This window comes from Seriola lalandi, unplaced genomic scaffold (assembly GCF_002814215.2).
Source record: "Seriola lalandi dorsalis isolate HSWRI2012SDOR001 ecotype SW California unplaced genomic scaffold, Sedor1 jcf7180002054722, whole genome shotgun sequence".
In the NCBI taxonomy this organism is placed as follows: domain Eukaryota; kingdom Metazoa; phylum Chordata; class Actinopteri; order Carangiformes; family Carangidae; genus Seriola; species Seriola lalandi.
Genome location: NW_019525275.1, coordinates 585,951 through 603,950, shown reverse-complemented (window position 1 = coordinate 603,950; position 18,000 = coordinate 585,951). Strand labels below are relative to the sequence as shown.

The following is an 18,000-nucleotide window of genomic DNA, read 5'->3' as shown; positions in this document are numbered from 1 at the left end:
AAAATAATAATTAAAAAAAATCAGTTTAACAGATGTTGACCAAAGATCTCAGATAGCTACAAAAAACAGAACAAATGAACGTGAACTAGTTCATTTTCATCTGTATGAACTAATGAACATTGAACTAGATCTTTTTTAAGTGTGAATGGCACAACACTGTGTGTACACGTCTTGCTATGGTTGTGGGGACAAATTTGTGTTTGAAACCGTCAGTGTGAGGTTATTTTTGCCAGATGTGACAGCTTCAAATGGCTTTTGTGCAGATTGTAACGTGAGGCGTGAAGTACATGCACCAAGCAGCAGGCACATTCAAAATTTCTCCAGGAATTTTTCTAGTTTTATTTTATTATTTATCTTTCAATAGAGTTTGGTCTTCCATACCAAATGACAGGGCAGCAGTGTCCTTGGATTCCGTGTTTCGCTTTCTCCCGCCTCCATCTCTAGTTAACCGCTGTGATTGGCTCTGTATCATGACGCATTCTAACGTAGACATCACCCGCAGCACTGATTGGTCGAAATCTACTGACCTCTGTGTAGTCCCCGCCTTCTATCCGGCAGAGGACAGAGTGAAGATGGCGGTGTCCCTGAGGTGCTTTCTCCGTACAGGAAAGGTTTGGGATTATTCAGAAATGTTTCTTTTGTATTTGTTTCAGTCTGGTTTTGTAACATGTTTAAGATGGATAATGGCGGTTCGCTGTCTTTACAGAATGCCGTGTCGGCGCTGCAGCGGCGGGGATTTCACAGGACCCTTCCGGCCGCAGTGCAGGTCGGTTAGCAGCTAACAGGCTAACGTTAGCCACAGCCAACACTTATTTATTTTTTATGTTTTTTTAAACTCTGGAGTTTAATGACAAAGTACAGCTGTTATTATAAGTTCTTATAGTATCGGACTTTGTGCTACCTACTTAAATTAAGTTTAGTGTTAATCTTCAAATCTCCGCTCGTGTCAGGTCACATCATGTCATCCCCGTCTTCACCATTACCAAAACAGACAGTGTGGATTAAAACTGTGCAAACCTTTCAAACTCAGCAACCACCAAACCTCTGTGTGCTTATGGTCCATTTTGAACTCTAGCATATTAGTTTCAAACACGGTAAAATTATGATCTAAAACGCCAAATTACTTTAAATTAAACTGAAATTTTCGACATTCTGCTACATCTTGATCAAAATAAACTTCTAATAGGGACACTGAGCACCTATTTTAACTGCTTAATCGCCTCCATGAAAGACTTGAAGGCCAGGTGAGGAAATGGCACATGTGATGTTTCACTCTTTCTCTCAGCCCATCCCAGGATGGGGTCATTTTCCCCTCCACCTTACTCTCTATTCCTCAGCCCTACAGAGGAATTATTTTCCTCACGATCATTTCTTATGATCAGATGTCTCTCTTGGACACAATAAAGGCTGGATGTCAGGACACATTTGCAGAAGATTGTCTGGTATTCTTTTCCTGGTGTATTGAAGAGATGATTTAAGGTTAGATGTGGATGAGAACTTGTGGCCAGATGCAGAAGAGAAGAGTTGACTATTGCTGATTTATTTATAGATCTGCAGCAGTCTTATACAAATATGTGAATATATATCTATAATATGTGTCACTCCTAAAAAATTGCCCAAAAAAAGCAGATTTCGGCATTTCTGATTCATTTGTGACACATACTGTAAGGTAGCACAGCCCACGCATTAAGAAGTGTCATTCTTTTAGTTGTAATAATGCAATTTTAGTTCATATTAAATGAATACTGATGCTACCTGTTGTTAGTGAGTGACAAAGTTTTACCGTTGAGAGACAAGTGTTGACAGTGTTTTGGTACCAGAGTTGATCCTGTGATGTGGATGAAGTGTTGTTTCCTTTAGTGCATTTTCAATGTGAGCTTACTGTTGAGCCGAGCTACATGTCAGTAAAGAGAACTGTGTGAGGAGGTCTGTAAAAAGTGGACTCAGTATAGAGAAATGTGGGTTAACAATTATTAAAAATAAAACTATTGCTGATTGCTTGTAACAACAACAGACACCAAAACTAAAGTAAAGTGCATTGAGGAGGTCTCCCTAATGAATTAAAGAGCTACAAGGACAAGAAAAGTGTAGTTCTGGAGGATTTTCCACACGCTGGCAACCTAATAGTTCATCTTAAATTAAAATTATATTGTAATTAAACTTGTATTGACTCGAAATCAATTGTACCTAACTTAAAAAGCCTCACTTAAGAGGATGGCTTGACATGTGACAGACGTGAGGATGAACTATCCTCTGGGTGCCAGTAGTGGGTCAGTACTGACTGTGGTGCTGCTGTTGTCAGATGACTGTCCGTGATGCCCTCAACCAGGCAATGGATGAGGAGCTGGAGAGGGACGAGCGGGTGTTCCTGATGGGTGAGGAGGTGGCTCAGTACGACGGAGCCTACAAGGTGAGTAGACCGTCACACAGTGGATGAGGTTCGTGAAGACGCTATCACCGTATCTTGTCTGTTCCTGTTCTTTAGATTCACAGCTCGAAAGGTTGTAAAACGAGTTCATATCCTTTGTTAATTTTGTGATCATGTCAGAACATGGGCCTCTGTTGATTCAGGCACTTTTATTGTGAGAAGGGAGAAAGGCAGCTCTGTACACGCAGACCAATGATCATGATTCAAGGCAGCTCATACCTCAGATATCGTCTGTTACTTTCTAATTTAAGGTAATCTTTTTGTATAAATTGAAATAAATAGATTTCCTTAAATTCAACATTTTACACATCATACACCTCAACTGAACGGCTTAAAACAAGAAGCCACTCCCTCTGTAGACTAGTTAACTGGGGACAGCTTGTCCAGTTTGGGACAAAAAGTCGTGTCTCCCATTTGGGAAAAAAGCTGATTTTTGGGTCAGTGGCTAATGTCAGGGTGAGTCTCCAAGGAAATGTCTATGTAATTTCCTCAACAGTGACTAAAGTAAGTGTGTGTGTGTGTGTGTAGGTGAGCAGAGGCCTGTGGAAGAAGTATGGAGATCAACGCATCATTGACACTCCAATCTCAGAGGTGAGACGCTCGACCTTCACAAATGTCCTCTGTTGTACATGAAACTGATTCAGCTGTTTGAGAGTCTTCTGTCTGAGTTGGTTTCATTTGTTGTCTGATTAAAACACTGGAAACACCAAGGAAACGTTTTCCAGCTGATTAAGGGGCTCTCTCTCTCTCTCTCTCTCTCTCTCTCTCTCTCTCTCTCTCTCTCTCTCTCTCTCGCTCTCTCTCTCATATGCAGATGGGCTTCACTGGCATTGCAGTGGGAGCTGCCATGGTGAGTTCCTGTTCATCCACAATGCAGCACATTCACTGAACACACACAAACCCCTCACTGTACAATATGATTATTGCAGTGAGTGTTGTCATAATGAATCAATTGGAACTGTGAATAAATGCACCTTACCATAAAAATAAAAAAAAATACCATTAAATTAGTGTAAATTCTAATGAATAAAAATGATGACTCTTCTGTGGAAATGTGTTCATGTTATTTTGTGAACATGACCAGCAGCTCTCACTAATGTTAATGTGTTGTCCCCTGAAGGCCGGTCTGAGACCCATCTGTGAGTTCATGACCTTTAACTTCTCCATGCAAGCCATCGACCAGGTCATCAACTCCGCAGCGAAGACCTACTACATGTCAGCTGGTCTCCAGACGGTGCCCATCGTCTTCAGAGGACCCAACGGAGCATCAGCGGGTGTCGCTGCACAGCACTCGCAGTGCTTCGCTGCATGGTGCGTTCACTTACACCTGATACTGTTACTGTCAGTTGGCTCTTATTACTGTGATTGCAGCTTTATAAGAACAGCAACACAGAGACAAACTGAGAGGAAAGAAAATAGACAAAGAACTGAAATGAAAGAAGACATGAAAGAAATTAGCGTGGCGACATAAAAAAAAAAAAAGCCACATACAACAAGAACAAGAAGCTACTGGTGTCAGTGTGATTGTTGTCTCTGTCTGCAGGTACGCTCACTGTCCAGGTCTGAAGGTTGTTAGTCCCTGGAACTCGGAAGATGCTAAAGGTCTCCTGAAATCAGCCATTAGAGACGACAACCCCGGTGAGAGAGGCTAGCCCCTTTGTCTGTGGAGCTACCTTCCCCCACTTCCTTTCAGTAGCTGTTTTACTTTCTACTCACAGTATTTTAACCAAGTATCTGTCGCTTCCCACAGTTCATAGGGACTTTATAACCTAATATTTGTTGTAGCACTTTGCATATGATTCTCCAAACCAGTTATTCTCTGACAGTCTCAGTCTTCAATGCTGCTTGGAAGCATTTATATTTTTACATTTATGCTTTTTTATATCAGACAGCTGCAAGATCTGCCCAGTGTGAACTGTGTCTGTAACTGTTGTCACTGAACTCCGCCCGAATGTGTGTTGCAGTGGTGTTCCTGGAGAACGAGCTGATGTACGGCGTTCCTTTCGAGATGTCTGAGGAGTCACAGTCCAAAGACTTCACCATTCCCATCGGCAAGGCCAAGGTGGAGAGACAAGGTGAGACAGAGACAGACACACAGGACACCGTCCTCCACACTGCTCCATCGAAGCCTCTGTTTCCTCGAAACCGACCACAAAACTCTTCCTTGAGTAACAACGGTGTATCTGTCCGTCCAACACTTCAGTGCTGCGTCTTCAGCTACAGCTTGAGTTGCAAGAAAGATATGTGGACTGATGAGGAGATGGAACAAAAATAAATACTATGTTTCCATCCTGTTTTTTAAATGTTTTTGACTGGTGCTCCTTTAATCACATCATGTTGTTGCACCGTCTTCTTCTGTGGTGGTTTAATGGCATCGACTGGAGAATAGGCACCAACTGTTTGTCTACACTCTAAATTCTGAAAGAAATTTGAATTAAACCTCCTTCTTCTCCTTTCTGTGTTTCAGGGAATCATGTCACTGTGGTCACTCACTCTCGTTACGTCAGTCACTGTCTGGATGCCGCCGCTGTCCTCGCCAAGGAGGGAATCGAGTGTGAGGTAGAGAAACACACCTGTTGATATGTGACATAGGTGACCTGTGCTCAGCAGTGTGTTAACTACTTCCTGTCTGTGCATCAGGTGATCAACCTGCGGACTATCCGTCCCTTGGATGTGGAGAGTATTGAGACCAGCGTGATGAAGACCAACCACCTGGTGACAGTGGAGGGCGGCTGGCCTCAGTTTGGCGTCGGAGCAGAGATCTGCGCCAGGGTCATGGAAGGTAACGGCTGACTAACTTGTAAATCTGAAATCTGAGTTTCTAAGTGATGGCACTTCTGTGACCAGCATCTTTTTAGCTTAGCTTAGCACACACACTGAAAACAGGTGGAAAAACAACTAGCAGACTAGAAATGGTTTGGCACATCACCCTGTCACCCCCAGATTAAATGAACAGGAAGTAAGACATTAATTTGTGATCTGTAGACATGCTGGTAGGTGGAGATGGGTGTTGGACAGAGCCAGTCTACAGGCTGAATATATCTCAGACAATAAGCATATTTTCTTTTGTGTTGAACTGTTCCTTAGTAATGTCTGGAACACCCTACATTGCAATTTTTTCCACTTCATATCATTAATTTTGTCCGTACCTCTGCGAACTCTACACCTGGATATCTTGATTTAAAGATTTTGTTACGGCACGAAACAAAACCTCCTGAGTGGTTTGAAATATCAACAGTGTGCTGAGAACTCTTCAAGCACTACAATGAAATCTCTAACCTCCTGTGTGTGTTTGTAGGTCCTGCCTTCAACTACCTGGACTCTCCAGTCACCAGAGTGACGGGCGTAGACATCCCCATGCCGTACGCCAAAATCCTGGAGGACCACAGCCTGCCGCAGATCAAAGATATTATCTTCTCTGTCAAAAAGACCCTCAATGTCTGAGACGCACACAAACACACTTATGGGACAACCCCACCTGAATCCTCTTTGTCTTGTTCACACAGATGGTGGAAACTTAGTCTGGTAAAATATTTTAACCAGGTGTAAATACAGCCAAACAATTTCTTAAGAATCGCTCCTGACTATAAAGTTTCCAACCAGATGTTGGTCAATGAAACGCACAGCTCTTCAACCTGCACCCAGAGTGGAGGACACACAGAGTCCAGTCAAGTCATTGCCCCTGATACAAACTTAACCGAACTCTGCATGTGGCTCTGGTTGCTCTGTCCACTTCCTCCCCTTCAAAGTAAAAGTTGCTCTATCCTGTAGATCTTTCTGTGACGTTTGGCGACGACAAAACTGCTGAGTGAGAACAAAGAATGTCAGGATTTGATCAGTCTGCAGGTCAGAATAATCGTTTGAATTTAACTTCCTCAGCCAACCAGAGGATCTTTGTGTTTAGACTTAACTAACAATAAAAAGCTCAGTGAGATTCTTCAACTAATTTACAACTTACTAAAAAACAGAAATTTCCTCATCTAAATTAGGAACTTTTCTAACAGCACATTTTTTTCTGGCCAAGGCCTTTATTTATGTTAATCTTCCCCAAACCTAGAACTGAAAAAGTACTGACGCACTTAGAATCTGACAAAACATTTGAGACGAGAGCAAAGAGTATCTGAAAATCTGACAAATTTAGACTTGCAGACTGACTAAAACTTAATTTGTACTCTCAGTAGTTATGTTGTTAATATACTCCCATATATTTCCAACCACCAAAACATACTGTATCAGTCTATTAACTTGATTCCTCGCACTTAACTCGGTCCGGCTCTAAAAGCAGCAGAGAAGAAGAATGAACCAGCCGAGCACTGGAGGTGGAGTGTGGTCATGAATATTTATTGTAGCTGCAGCAGCTCTCTGGATGTTTTTGTTGCTGTAAATGACTCTGTTACAGAAATAAAAACCTTTCAATCCTTCACGCTGCTTCAGTCTTTTGCATAAAGTAAAGTTTTTAAGTAAAAGCACCAATACCATAATATAAAAAATACTGTATTACTACTTAAGTAAAGTTAGAAAGTATCAGCAAAATGTACTTTTAAGTAAAAGTACTTGTTCTGGAGAATAAAAAATATTACTAGATTCTTGATAGTGATGCAGATGTGTTAGCAGCAGGTCACGGTGGAGCGTCTCTAACTACTTTATATACAGTAATTTAGTTGACTGGGACCCAAACTACTTTTTTTTGTTTTTTGTTTGTTTTTTCAAATAAAAGCCAAAAAAAAGTTGGGACCCATTGATTTAATCTTAAACACTGTTGTATTTTATATTCTTATCACATTTTGTTTCAGGTTAAATCTCCATCTGCAACTACTAACCACAGCTGTCTTATAAATGTAGTGCAGTAAAAAGTACATTTCTTCCCTCTGAAATGTAATGGAGTGGAAGTATAAACCAACAGATGGAAGTACATGTACATACTTAAGGACAGTGCTTGAGTTACTGTACTTTTTTACTTTCCAAATATTACTACTGTAGGTAATATATATATTCTGGTCCCAGTTTCTACTTTTCCTCACGACATGAGTTGTTTGCCTTTTCCCATAGAAATGGAATAACTCTCCCCTGACCAAGAAAAATCTCTGAAAAACCTAAAATTACATTTTTTAAAAAGCAGAAGAGAAAAGAGACAGTTGGAGCTGAAGAGCAGGTGAAGCCTTAAACATTTTTTATTGGCAAATGTTTAGAGGAACCAGCAGGGATCAGAGTCAGTGGCTGAACATCAGATCTGAGATCAACAGTCAGAAAACACACCTGTCACAGTCATCAACTCAAACGCATAAAAACAAAAACATTTACCAAAGAACCTTTGAGAAACTCAAAGATCGAACCCTCATTATAAAGAAAACTATGACGCATCATCTCTTGGTTCACAAACTTTCATTCCAAAGTTTTCTGACCAGGAGAGAGAAGTGCTGACAAACTGAAATCATTCTGTGACCAAAAATACTTTATTAAACATTATTATTAAACTCTTTAAACACTTTATTTTATAGGTCTTTAATTTCTTAATTATCTCCTGGAAAGAAGAATGTCACATGGTTTTAATTTTCTCTTGGAAATACTTCATACATTATTCTGAAATTATTAACAGGAGAAAAAATGTAGATTATTTTTTGAATTCTGATGAATATCTGGATTGTTAGAAAAAATATTCATCAAAAATGAGATTTTTGATGTTAATCATGAGATTTATTTATGAATTATGAACTTTATCTTAAAAGCTTTTTTTTTTATAGGGCTCTAATGCTGCGTTCATGTCATGTTGGGGTTAAAGTAAATGGCAGTTATTCCACCTGTAAATAATATTTGTTTAAACATCAAAGTTGTAATTATGAAATTAGAAAATAGATTTGATATTATCTGCAAACACGGATATTTACTGTCAACTACAGTCGGTTACAGTTTTATAGTGTCAATGGACAGTATTTTTAATCCACATACGACCAACTGTGATCATGCAGCCATCCTCAGTTGGCAGATAACATTAAAGCTTGCAATTCAGAAACAATATGCCCCATTTCTGATCTCCCCAATCCCAGATGACGTGAACGCAGCACAAAGGCCTCAACGTGCTTCAAGCGAACACACTGAAGCCGTGAATCTGTGCTGTTGGGTTCACTGCAGCCAACAGACAATTAGAAAAAAATAATAAAGCGATATATCCCAGGTCCTTCAATCAGCTGTGCATCCACTCAGCTCACAGAAACAATTTAAAAGAAGAAACACACACAGCTTCAGACTATAAACAGACTCAGCTTGAGACTTCCACAGTGTTGAAAACAAAAAAAAATATCAAACCAGATTCTCTTCCTGTGAGTTTATAAACTTTATGACAGAGGAGATGCACAACTAAACTCTGAAATGAAAGAGCTGCTGTGACGTTAAATGAAGAAATTCCAACCCAAGTCAGGATCAGAAAATAAAACCATTTTCACCACTTTAACGTGCAGCAGCTGGATAAACATGTAGAACAGAAGCGACTGCTGCTGATGGTCACTCATCTGTAACATACCTGTCAGACATTTAAACATTTACAGAGAGTTATCGGTGATCGCTGATGGCTTTATTCAAGGCATGTTTGGGGTTGTCCAGCCTCCATGAAGCACTCATACTTTCACACCAAGTGGAGCTTTGTTTTCCCCCTGAAGGCCAGAAATGCTTTTGTAAAAAGAAAAAATTAAAAAAAAGTAATTGGAGCTAACTACAGTGAAATGTTTTTGAAAGAGTACATGTAGATATGGTTTTAAGACACTAGGAGATGAAGAAGAGACACAGATTGGTTAAATTTACAAATAGTTGAGAAAACTGTTAAAATGTTCAAAAAAAAAAACAACTAAAAAAACAAATGAATTTAAACCTGTTTGTTTATTAGAAATTGACTTTGCAATATTAATTACTGGTTGGTTACCTGTAATTTACAACCACACACAACTGAATAGTTTTCCATATTCAGCTGCAGCATTAAACTAAAGCTGCTGACAGACAGAACGCGGCAACGTCACCGCTGCGCTCTGACGCTCATTGTTTCTAACGGCGAGCACGTGCGCTGTGACGCTCATCCGCGCAGCCAATTGAAACACAGTAATTAAAAAACGGCGCAAAACAATAATGGCGGAGAAACTGATTCTGTGCGTCTCAGAATACCCCTAAATATGTAATACAAGCTTGCGCTTGTACCGGGACGTCGGCAGGAAAGCCCTCTCATGGCGACAGATCTCTCACCAAGTAGGTACGTCAGGTGTTTTTTTAGATAAACAATCCATGGTTTTAAAAGCCTGTAGCTAAGATACATCTTTCAACAACGGAACGCAAAAGCGTGGACGTGTCCCGCTCGTGGTCCCGCTAGAAGTTTTGGAAACTCCGCCCATTTTTGCTCTGTCCCCCGCGACTTCACCGGACAGCGCGCCGAACCGCGCGGCGAGCGCAGCGCAAGTCGCGTTCGGCCTGTAAGCAGCATAACAATTAATTGGAATTTATCAACTGTATTGACTGATCACTGAAACTTAATAATAGAGCATGTCGTATTGTTTTGTGGGAAATTTTGTAATTTTGAGGAAAAATTCTATTTTATGAGAATAAGTTGTAATGAGGCTTTTCATTTTTGATTTGTTTTTTCACTTGATCAATTGTTGCTTTATATAAAATATTAAAAAAAATTGTGAAAATGTACATGATGGTTCTCTATAGTCCAACAAGACAAATGTCTTATTTTGTGACGGACAGTTCAAAACCCAAAGCTTTACCTAATTTACAATGATATAAAACAAAGAGTGGCAAATCCTCACAGTGAAGCCGCTGAAGCCAGAGAATGAATCCTAACGATTAATGGATTATCGAAATAGTGGCAAATTTATTTTTGGCTGATTAACTAATCAATTTATCAGCTTATCACTGCAGCTCGAGTTGTAATATTAAAGAAAAATAATTACTTTCCGTTTATTTGAAGGATGTGGATGACCTGAGGTTGCAATTTTCACCAATAAATTTTATTATAGATCTTAAGACACTGAAGTGAAACAAATGACATAATGCATGAGTCTATGACACAGCAGGGACTATGAACAAAAGCTCATGGTATCAGAAAATGATTAACGGTCTGACTGTGGTGAGTCATGTCACCAAAAGACAGGGACACTAAGGAGGTAGAGGCTGCAGATGTTGTTGATGTCAGTCGTTGTTTACGAGCATATTTATCCTTCAATCTGCCAGTTTTGGTTCAAGTGCTTAACTGTTATCCGTCTATTTATCCTTAAAACTTTATTTATCTTAAAACTATTACATGACCGTGGAGCAGCATAAAACCTAAACTGACTGTGTCTCATAGTGAAATACAGATACACCTGTCAGCAGTACTCTAGTATCAGAACAGCAGAACATGAAATCATCAAACTTAATTCGTATGGTACGGACTTTCTTGTTAAAAAATTTTTTTTTTTTTTTAAAACCATTTTCAAATTATTACAATTTTACACCAATCAGACAGATCGGTGTATTCGCAAAACGTCCATCCGGACATAGCATTCAACTCCATTCTACCATTGTCTCTATATTTAGCACCAAATGACACAGTTATGTTCAGAAACCTTCGTAAGATTTTACATTTACAGATCACTTCCTCTCTAGTATTAATCAACAAGAAACGATGGGACCTGTAAACGAAAATCTTACCAAAAAAAAAAAAAAAAGAAAGTATTCTGGAAGCTGCTGCTCCGTATGTATGGAAGGTGGAATAAGAGAGGAAGTAATTTTTCTGATAGTGAATCTGAGATGTAACCTGAGACACACGAGGGGTAAAAATGATGCAGATAATCATGTGATCGATCAGCTGTGGCTTTATTGTTAGTTCAGTGAAGCGGTTTTGTGTTTCAGAGGCTTTTCTGGCCTCAATTAATTTCTGTCTCAACCTGATTTTTTTTAATATCCCATTTAAGTAAAGCTGTCATCAGTTTCCCTCTACAGTTACTGACTTACTACATTTCCCAGAATGCCTTTCACAACCCTGCCCAAAGACAAGGGCGGGGCCTCTGTCCTGCTCTGGTTCGGGGCGTGGCCTGTTTAGTCCATGGGTGTGGCCAATGTCTTAGGGAGCTGAAAGGTCGGATCGTCCGACCTCCGAGTGTCCCTTCAGCAGGCCGAGCCTCACCACCACCACCCTCCTCTTCTTCTGCTCCGAACCCTCATCATCCTCTTCCTCCTCCTCTTCTCTCTCCTTCACCTTTCGTTTACCTCTCTCCTTCCTCTTCTCCTCCTTCCTCTGCTTCTTTGCCTTCTTCTTCCTCCTCTTCTTCTCTTCTTTTTCCTCTGCTGCACGACTCTCCTCTTCCTCCTCCTCATCTTCTTCTTGCACTCCGTCCTGCACCTCTTCCTCTTCCACTTCTTCCTCCTCTACTGCCATCTCTATTTCCTCGTCCTCCTCCTCCTCTTCGTCTTCCTCCTCTTCTAACTCTACTTCTACGTCATCCTCATCATCTTCCTCCTCCTCCACCTCCTCGTCTTCCTCTTCCTCAATTTCTTCTTCCTCCACATCCGTCATCTGCTCTCCTTTCATCTGTTCTTGTTTCAGCTTTATCCTTTGTCGTCCGTTCTGTGTCTGCTGACAAAAACACAGCACAAAGTTAAGAAATGAGACTAAACGCCCCCGTGTGGCTGAAACAATAATTACAAACCAGTAGATTTAATGACGGTGGATGAAAAATAAAGAGGAACTTTGCTATTCTCAGATCTTTACCAGCAGCAGGGTAAAAATATAACCTGTAGCTCAATAAGCATCAGATAAATAATAAATGAATGAATGAAACCTGCAATAACTAAATGAATAAATGATCATATTTGCTCCATAAAATGAAAATAGTAAGTGCCCATGACAATTTCCCAAAATGCGTTCATCAGTCGGGTGATGTCAGTTTAAGCTGAGGCCGACAGGTCATTAGGTTTAGATGAGTCCTGTCATGAACTCTCACAGGATCACTAAAGGTTCATCCTGAGGAAAACACCACACACAGACGGACTTAACGCGAGTGAACATGCCAGTTATTCAGTCGCTATTAGTCACATGGAGGCTGTGAGTAATGCTGCTGGTTTAAGAAAGCCTTGGTTGTTGTCATTAGTTAACAATGTAAGATATTGTCAGATGTTAAATGGTCGGCCTGGTGTCTTCAAGCATTATTCAAACAGGAGGAATTGTGATTCATTTTATTGTTGTGGTGAGTATTTCCAGCAACAGGACTGTTTGTGTGGTGACATGTTCTAGTAAAACGCGGTGATTCATCTGTGTGCTGCAAAGTTAGTTTTGAGCCCTTCACTACCGGCACCACTGGTCATGATACTCACTGTCTTCTTGCCGTTTCGGAGCCTGTGCAGCAGTAACCTGACAGTGTCCTTGTTTTGACACAGTCCCATGGTGTTGAGGGCGTCGAGGGCAGAGCCAGAGCAGCCCTGCAGCCGGAGCTCAGCCCCCAGAGCAGCCTGCATGAAGTTGTTCTTCCATATGTTCCTGGTGAAGAGCGGGACGGAGAGCGCCACCACAGTTCGGCGCTCCAGCAGTGTCTGTGCCTGGTCCTCCGACATCTGGCTGCCACACAAACAAACAGAATAGATGCTCATCTTTTCTGGTTCATGAAGACCCATGTTGAAACTCTGTGGACGGCGTGAACTCAAACTTACTGGCTGCTCTTGGAGAGGGCGTTGACGTCGGGGAACAGCGAGCGGAGGCAGGTGGTGACGAGTGGAGCTTTGTCCTGGGCCCAGTTCAGACATCGTCGCCACGGGAAGGATGACAGCGGCTTCCTGCTTGACACCTTCTGATGAAAGGGACTATCTGCGTGTCGCGACAATAACTTCATCTGCACCGCAAGAGGAAACAGGTCAACATTACACAATAACAAAACAAATGCTCGTTACGAAGACTAAAGCCATTTGCCCTGACCAACAGGAGCACCCGGCCTCACCTCCTCTTTCAGCTGTTTACTCCAGAACTCCATCATGGGCTTCCTGGCGCCTTTAGCGGACCACAGCATTTTGAAAGCAGCCTTGTAGCAGGACTTGCTCACCAGCATCGCTGCCTTGCTCTTCTTCCCCATCCTGCGGCCTTTCTTCTTTTTGTCCCTCCCGTCTGGCTGCAGCCACCAACCCAACACCAAGGACACACAGGGGAGAACATTATTCAAAACTTCTTTATGAGTCCCAAGTGTAAAACACAATCATGCTGGTGGTTAGGTTTGTTTTAGCCCATTAACAACAGATCAAGATACTATACTTCACAGCTGTGCTCGAAATGATTCACTCATGAGGCGCCTCGTGGCTCACCTGGTGCGTACCACATAGGTTCAGTCCTAACCACATGGGCTTGAATCCGACCCAGCCCTTTGCTGCATGTCATCCTCCCTCTCTCTTGTCTTGTCTATCTCTCAGTGACCCATAGAAAATATGCCCAAATTTATTTCACAATCTAAACAAAGGTGCCAAAATTGACATGGCTCATTTCTTCCTTTGTACCATGCGAAAATAAGTGTTTTTATCACCTATACTCATGTATACTAATTATATTTTCCATTACATTCTGTTTTTACACATAGTAACACTTTTATGCTGTTTCACTCAAAAAGATCTGACTTGTGCCTATCTTTGGAACCCACTTTAAAAGTGCGGGCTGTTTATTTCTGGACAGAAAAGCCTTTGACGACTCTGGAAAAACCTTTAAAACAGAATCAAGTGTCCTCAAATGTCTTCCGTGTGGACTTATCTTGAACTCTGTGACTTGATTGTGCTGATAACACAGTGAAGAGACAGACTGTGGCTGATGTGGGAGCTTCCTCTTGGTTGTGATACAGGCATACTGCGATTAACATCAGGGAGACACACACACACACCTGTTTAGTGGCAGGCGGTTTCAGCCACAGAGACCTCTTCCCGGTCTGTTTGCGCTTGCCTTTGCTCCGGATGACCTGCGCGCAGGTCTCGCACAGGAAGGATTTTTCGTGCACCACAGAGTCCGGGAAGGCCCACTGCACGGTCTCCGGGGTGGTGAAAGTGTACACCGCCCTCCGGTTAAAGCTGCGACCCTGCCGCTCAAACTCAGACTTGCAACAGGAGCAGTTCTTGTCCTCCGGCCGCTTGGCACGCCGGCGGCCACCGCCCCTGCTAGGCGGCGTGGGGGCAGCGGGAACTTCAGACGCTGCGGTCTTTTGGGGGTCGTCTTCGGTCTGCAGCGGCGGCGGCGGCGGCGGCGGTGGAGAGGAAGCCTCCACATAGTTTCCACCGGGACAGTCCACCTCCGCACCAACAACCGGTTCGGGTAGCTCTACCGGTAGAGAAGCGGTGGGCTGCCCCGGTGTGCTCTGTTCGTGTTCAGCCGGTGTAGAAAAGCTTTCCTGAGCGGTGACTCCGCTCTCATCCGCCGGTGTACCGGAGAATGAAGGCGCCTCTGTGGGGGGAAAGTTAGTGTCCGCGGCGTGCGCATAATCGTGCTCGTTTGTCTCGGATGCATGACCGGTTTCCTCATCGTTTCCCGCGTTGGTGTCGGTGTTTTCACTCGCCATAATGAACGGCAGACCTCCGGTTCGAGTCAACAGTCGAAATACGCAGAAAGAAAAACTCTGTCCGCGGACATCGCTGTTCAGAGCGGCGGGCTAACGCTACAAGCTAAGGCTGATGAAGCCCGCCAGAACAAACACCGGGACTTCCACACAGATGTCTCGCAGTTAAACTCTTCCGGACGCGTTAGCGGTACGTGCAGCAAAGTTTATTGAACATTAGAAAGCGATGGAGACAAAAACAGACACGGATTTTAAGCAGAAACGTCTCCGGAGTAAATGGAAAACAGAGCAGCTGTGACGAACCGGACGTGGCGGCTCATAAACAAATTAGTTTCCTGTTATTGTTACAGGCCCGGCTGCTGCTGAGGCCGCCCCCTGGTGGTGGGAGGTAGTTCCAGTTACACGCAAAAGTTTGTGCACCCTGCAAACCCTGCAGCAAACAGGCGTTAAAAATTCAAATGTTAATGCACTGTCGCTTTTTATTTCATGGAGTTAAAAAAATGAAGAAAAGAGCACAGTTCTGTCTGTACGTGCCAAACAGTAATTGTGGTGAACAGGCTACAAACCAGCAGGGGCGGAGCCAGACATTGTAAACATTTGGGGCTTAGCCCGATTTAAGTCTATATTCAGGGAACATGCATCTACATGCAATATTTACTGTATCAAGCCATTTTTACTGTTAAGTAGTACATCTAATCTCCCTGGTTTATTCTCACATAATAATATATTTAGAGTGAGAATGTATTAATGTACTGATTTTTGATTTAGAACTGTTTGTTGCTTTATTCAAGATAATATGATATAATTTAACCTGTGTCTACGCTTTCGTTCATTTCTAGAAATATAACCACTCAGCTGTAACTACTCACACCTGACTGACTGCAAGCAAAAATATTAAATACTAATTGAAACCTGCTGACTGCTTCTCCTGCTTTGCTCATATTCATAAAGTCAAGTGGAGTGTAATCCTAGAACACGTACATGTGATAAACATTAAATTGCTTTCATGGAATTACTTTTTAATTTAAATAATAATAAAGTCCCCAATAGGCTTCTATAATGACTTTAATTTTGTAATTTTAGCCTGTTATGTTTCTGCACCAGATGCTGTGAGAGTGGAAACATTATATCATAATCATGGATTGTGCATTTAGCTCTGTCACAATTAATGGGGCTCTGATACTGTTTGTGTAATTTCTTACACCAAAATGAATGTTTCAAATCTTAAACTTTATACCCAATTCAAAATCTGGATGAGACTTGTTGCGGGGATACACTACACAGCTACTGTAGATTATGGGTTCAGTGGAGTAACTTATTTCCCCCAGTGGCTCAAAGTCAGCTGTATAGCTTCAGTAGCCTGACTAATGAAAGCAAGCTTTTGACCTTTTTACACTATGACAATTAAGTAGAATTTAGATCCTATTTTTCACCTGAATCTGATTGGACAACAACAATCCAACCACAAAGCAGAGTCCAATCAGAGGTTGTTCTGTTAACTTCATCTCTGCCGTAGATCCTGAAAAGTGAAGTAGATTTTCAACCCTGTGTCGTCGCCCATCTTGAAACTGCTACACCTTTCAGGATTTACTGCAGAGATGAAGGTAATGGAATGACTTCTGGCTGGACGCTTTTTGATTGGACTGTCATTGTCCAATCATTTTCAGGTGTAAAAATTGGATCAAATTTCTACTTGTAACCTCAATGTCAAACAGTGTGCAGGAATTTTGATGCCAAATTTGACAGTTTTCTGCTCTCTATCTGTTCACAGATTTTGACAGAAGTACTTTGCCTTTCACAGTGTCTTTGTGTTACCTCACCACCGATATCATTTGTTCGGTTTCATTCACAAAGTCTAATTTTTATTACAGCATATGCTAAATGAGGTTTAAATGGATGGTTGATAAATCTTTTATGTTCTTAAGTCCTTAGAAGGCTTCAGAAACATTTCATAGTCAAAAGAAGAGCTGCTTGAAATTTCCTTATTTGTCTTTATGTGTTTTCATTGGGATAGAAGAGTCCAACTCAGGCCAGAACCACACCTTATGGTTGCTTATGGTCCCCTGCAACAAGCAAGAAATTGTAAATCATGCACATGACTACACTCCGTTAAATTAAACTCAAAATGTGAAGTGATGTTCACAAATAATTCCAGAGTTTGTAATTATAAATCAACATTTGTAAACCTGTAAAATAAATCTGCATGAGAAATTCAAGTTTCTGCATATGAAAAGATTGTGCTTGTGTAGAAGAGATTTGTATTTGCTAAAAAAAAAAAAAAAAGTCTCAATCTAAACTATGAACAAATTACAAGAGTTGAAGTTAAACAAAGACATATAAAAAGAAGTAATGGTTTTGTCAACATCTGTGTACTGATAAAGAGCAGAAAACTGTGAAACACCATGCTCTGAAGTTCCCACACACTGAAGTTACAAGGGTCAATATTTGTACTTGCCAGTGTCACACACTGAGTTTTACAGTTCTGTGCTCTTTATCTCTGTACACAGACATCCACAAAAGCATTTCTTCTTTCCCTGTGTCTTTGTTTCACATTCTTCTTGAACAAATACAGATCTTGTCGCCAAGCACCATTTTGTTTCACATGCATGAACTTGAATTTTTCATGCAGATTTATTTTACAGCTTTACAGAGGTTGATTTACAACTACAAACTTAGGAGCTCAAACTCATTTTGACCTTATATAGGAGTCGGGGGGAGTAAGTTGTCCAGGCATTGCCAACTGCAACGTACAATACTAATTTACTACTGTACCATATAAGTACTATTATTATAGATTAGAAAAAATGTAAATGGAATATATAAATGATACAGTAAAAAGGCCTGATACTTTTACTATTGTCATTAATAAAGAGAGATATATAAAGATTTTTAAGATTATTTCAAACTTTCTGTCTCATGATCTCATGATTTTTGCAATCTTGGGGAGTTAATATTTTCCATTATTGTTGTTAAATTTATTATTTTTAGTAGTAGTATTTTTTATAAAAAAAAAAATCAAAATCACACGTGGAT

At 41.2% G+C, this 18,000-nt stretch overlaps 2 protein-coding genes across 3 annotated transcripts; one reads left to right on the top strand and one right to left on the bottom strand.

Annotated features, from left to right (window-relative positions):
- The first annotated feature begins 515 nt into the window (after positions 1–515).
- pdhb (pyruvate dehydrogenase E1 subunit beta) lies at positions 516–6,849 on the top strand. Its single transcript, XM_023424196.2, has 11 exons — positions 516–611; positions 707–766; positions 2,303–2,410; positions 2,957–3,019; positions 3,243–3,278; positions 3,549–3,739; positions 3,972–4,066; positions 4,393–4,503; positions 4,896–4,987; positions 5,069–5,210; positions 5,727–6,849. The coding sequence occupies exons 1-11, from the start codon at positions 573–575 to the stop codon at positions 5,870–5,872; spliced, it is 1,083 nt and encodes a 360-aa protein (XP_023279964.1). The 5' UTR covers positions 516–572; the 3' UTR covers positions 5,873–6,849.
- Positions 6,850–7,581: 732 nt separating this feature from the next.
- On the bottom strand, positions 7,582–15,269 carry LOC111668219 (uncharacterized). Of its 2 annotated transcripts, none has more exons than XM_087178731.1 (5): positions 14,302–15,269; positions 13,381–13,548; positions 13,097–13,275; positions 12,764–13,004; positions 7,582–12,026 (listed from the first exon to the last, which is right to left on the bottom strand). In XM_087178731.1, exons 1-5 carry the CDS (start codon positions 14,968–14,970, stop codon positions 11,514–11,516), a joined length of 1,770 nt encoding a protein of 589 aa, XP_087034857.1. In that variant the 5' UTR covers positions 14,971–15,269; the 3' UTR covers positions 7,582–11,513. The 2 variants fall into 2 exon arrangements, with proteins under 2 accessions (XP_087034857.1, XP_087034858.1); XM_087178732.1 differs by having other exon boundaries at positions 7,582–12,023.
- Positions 15,270–18,000: the final 2,731 nt, after the last annotated feature.

Bases quoted from the DNA above. Each gene is read 5' to 3' on its own strand.
- pdhb (XM_023424196.2), top strand. From the start codon at position 573: ATGGCGGTGTCCCTGAGGTGCTTTCTCCGTACAGGAAAG. The intron at 4,067-4,392 runs GTGAGAGAGGCT...TGTGTGTTGCAG, and splicing joins CATTAGAGACGACAACCCCG to TGGTGTTCCTGGAGAACGAG. The intron at 5,211-5,726 runs GTAACGGCTGAC...GTGTGTTTGTAG, and splicing joins CTGCGCCAGGGTCATGGAAG to GTCCTGCCTTCAACTACCTG.
- LOC111668219 (XM_087178731.1), bottom strand. From the start codon at position 14,970: ATGGCGAGTGAAAACACCGACACCAACGCGGGAAACGATGAGGAAACC. The intron at 13,549-14,301 runs GTGTGTGTGTGT...TGGTGGCTGCAG, and splicing joins AACCGCCTGCCACTAAACAG to CCAGACGGGAGGGACAAAAA. The intron at 13,276-13,380 runs GTGAGGCCGGGT...CTTGCGGTGCAG, and splicing joins GTAAACAGCTGAAAGAGGAG to ATGAAGTTATTGTCGCGACA.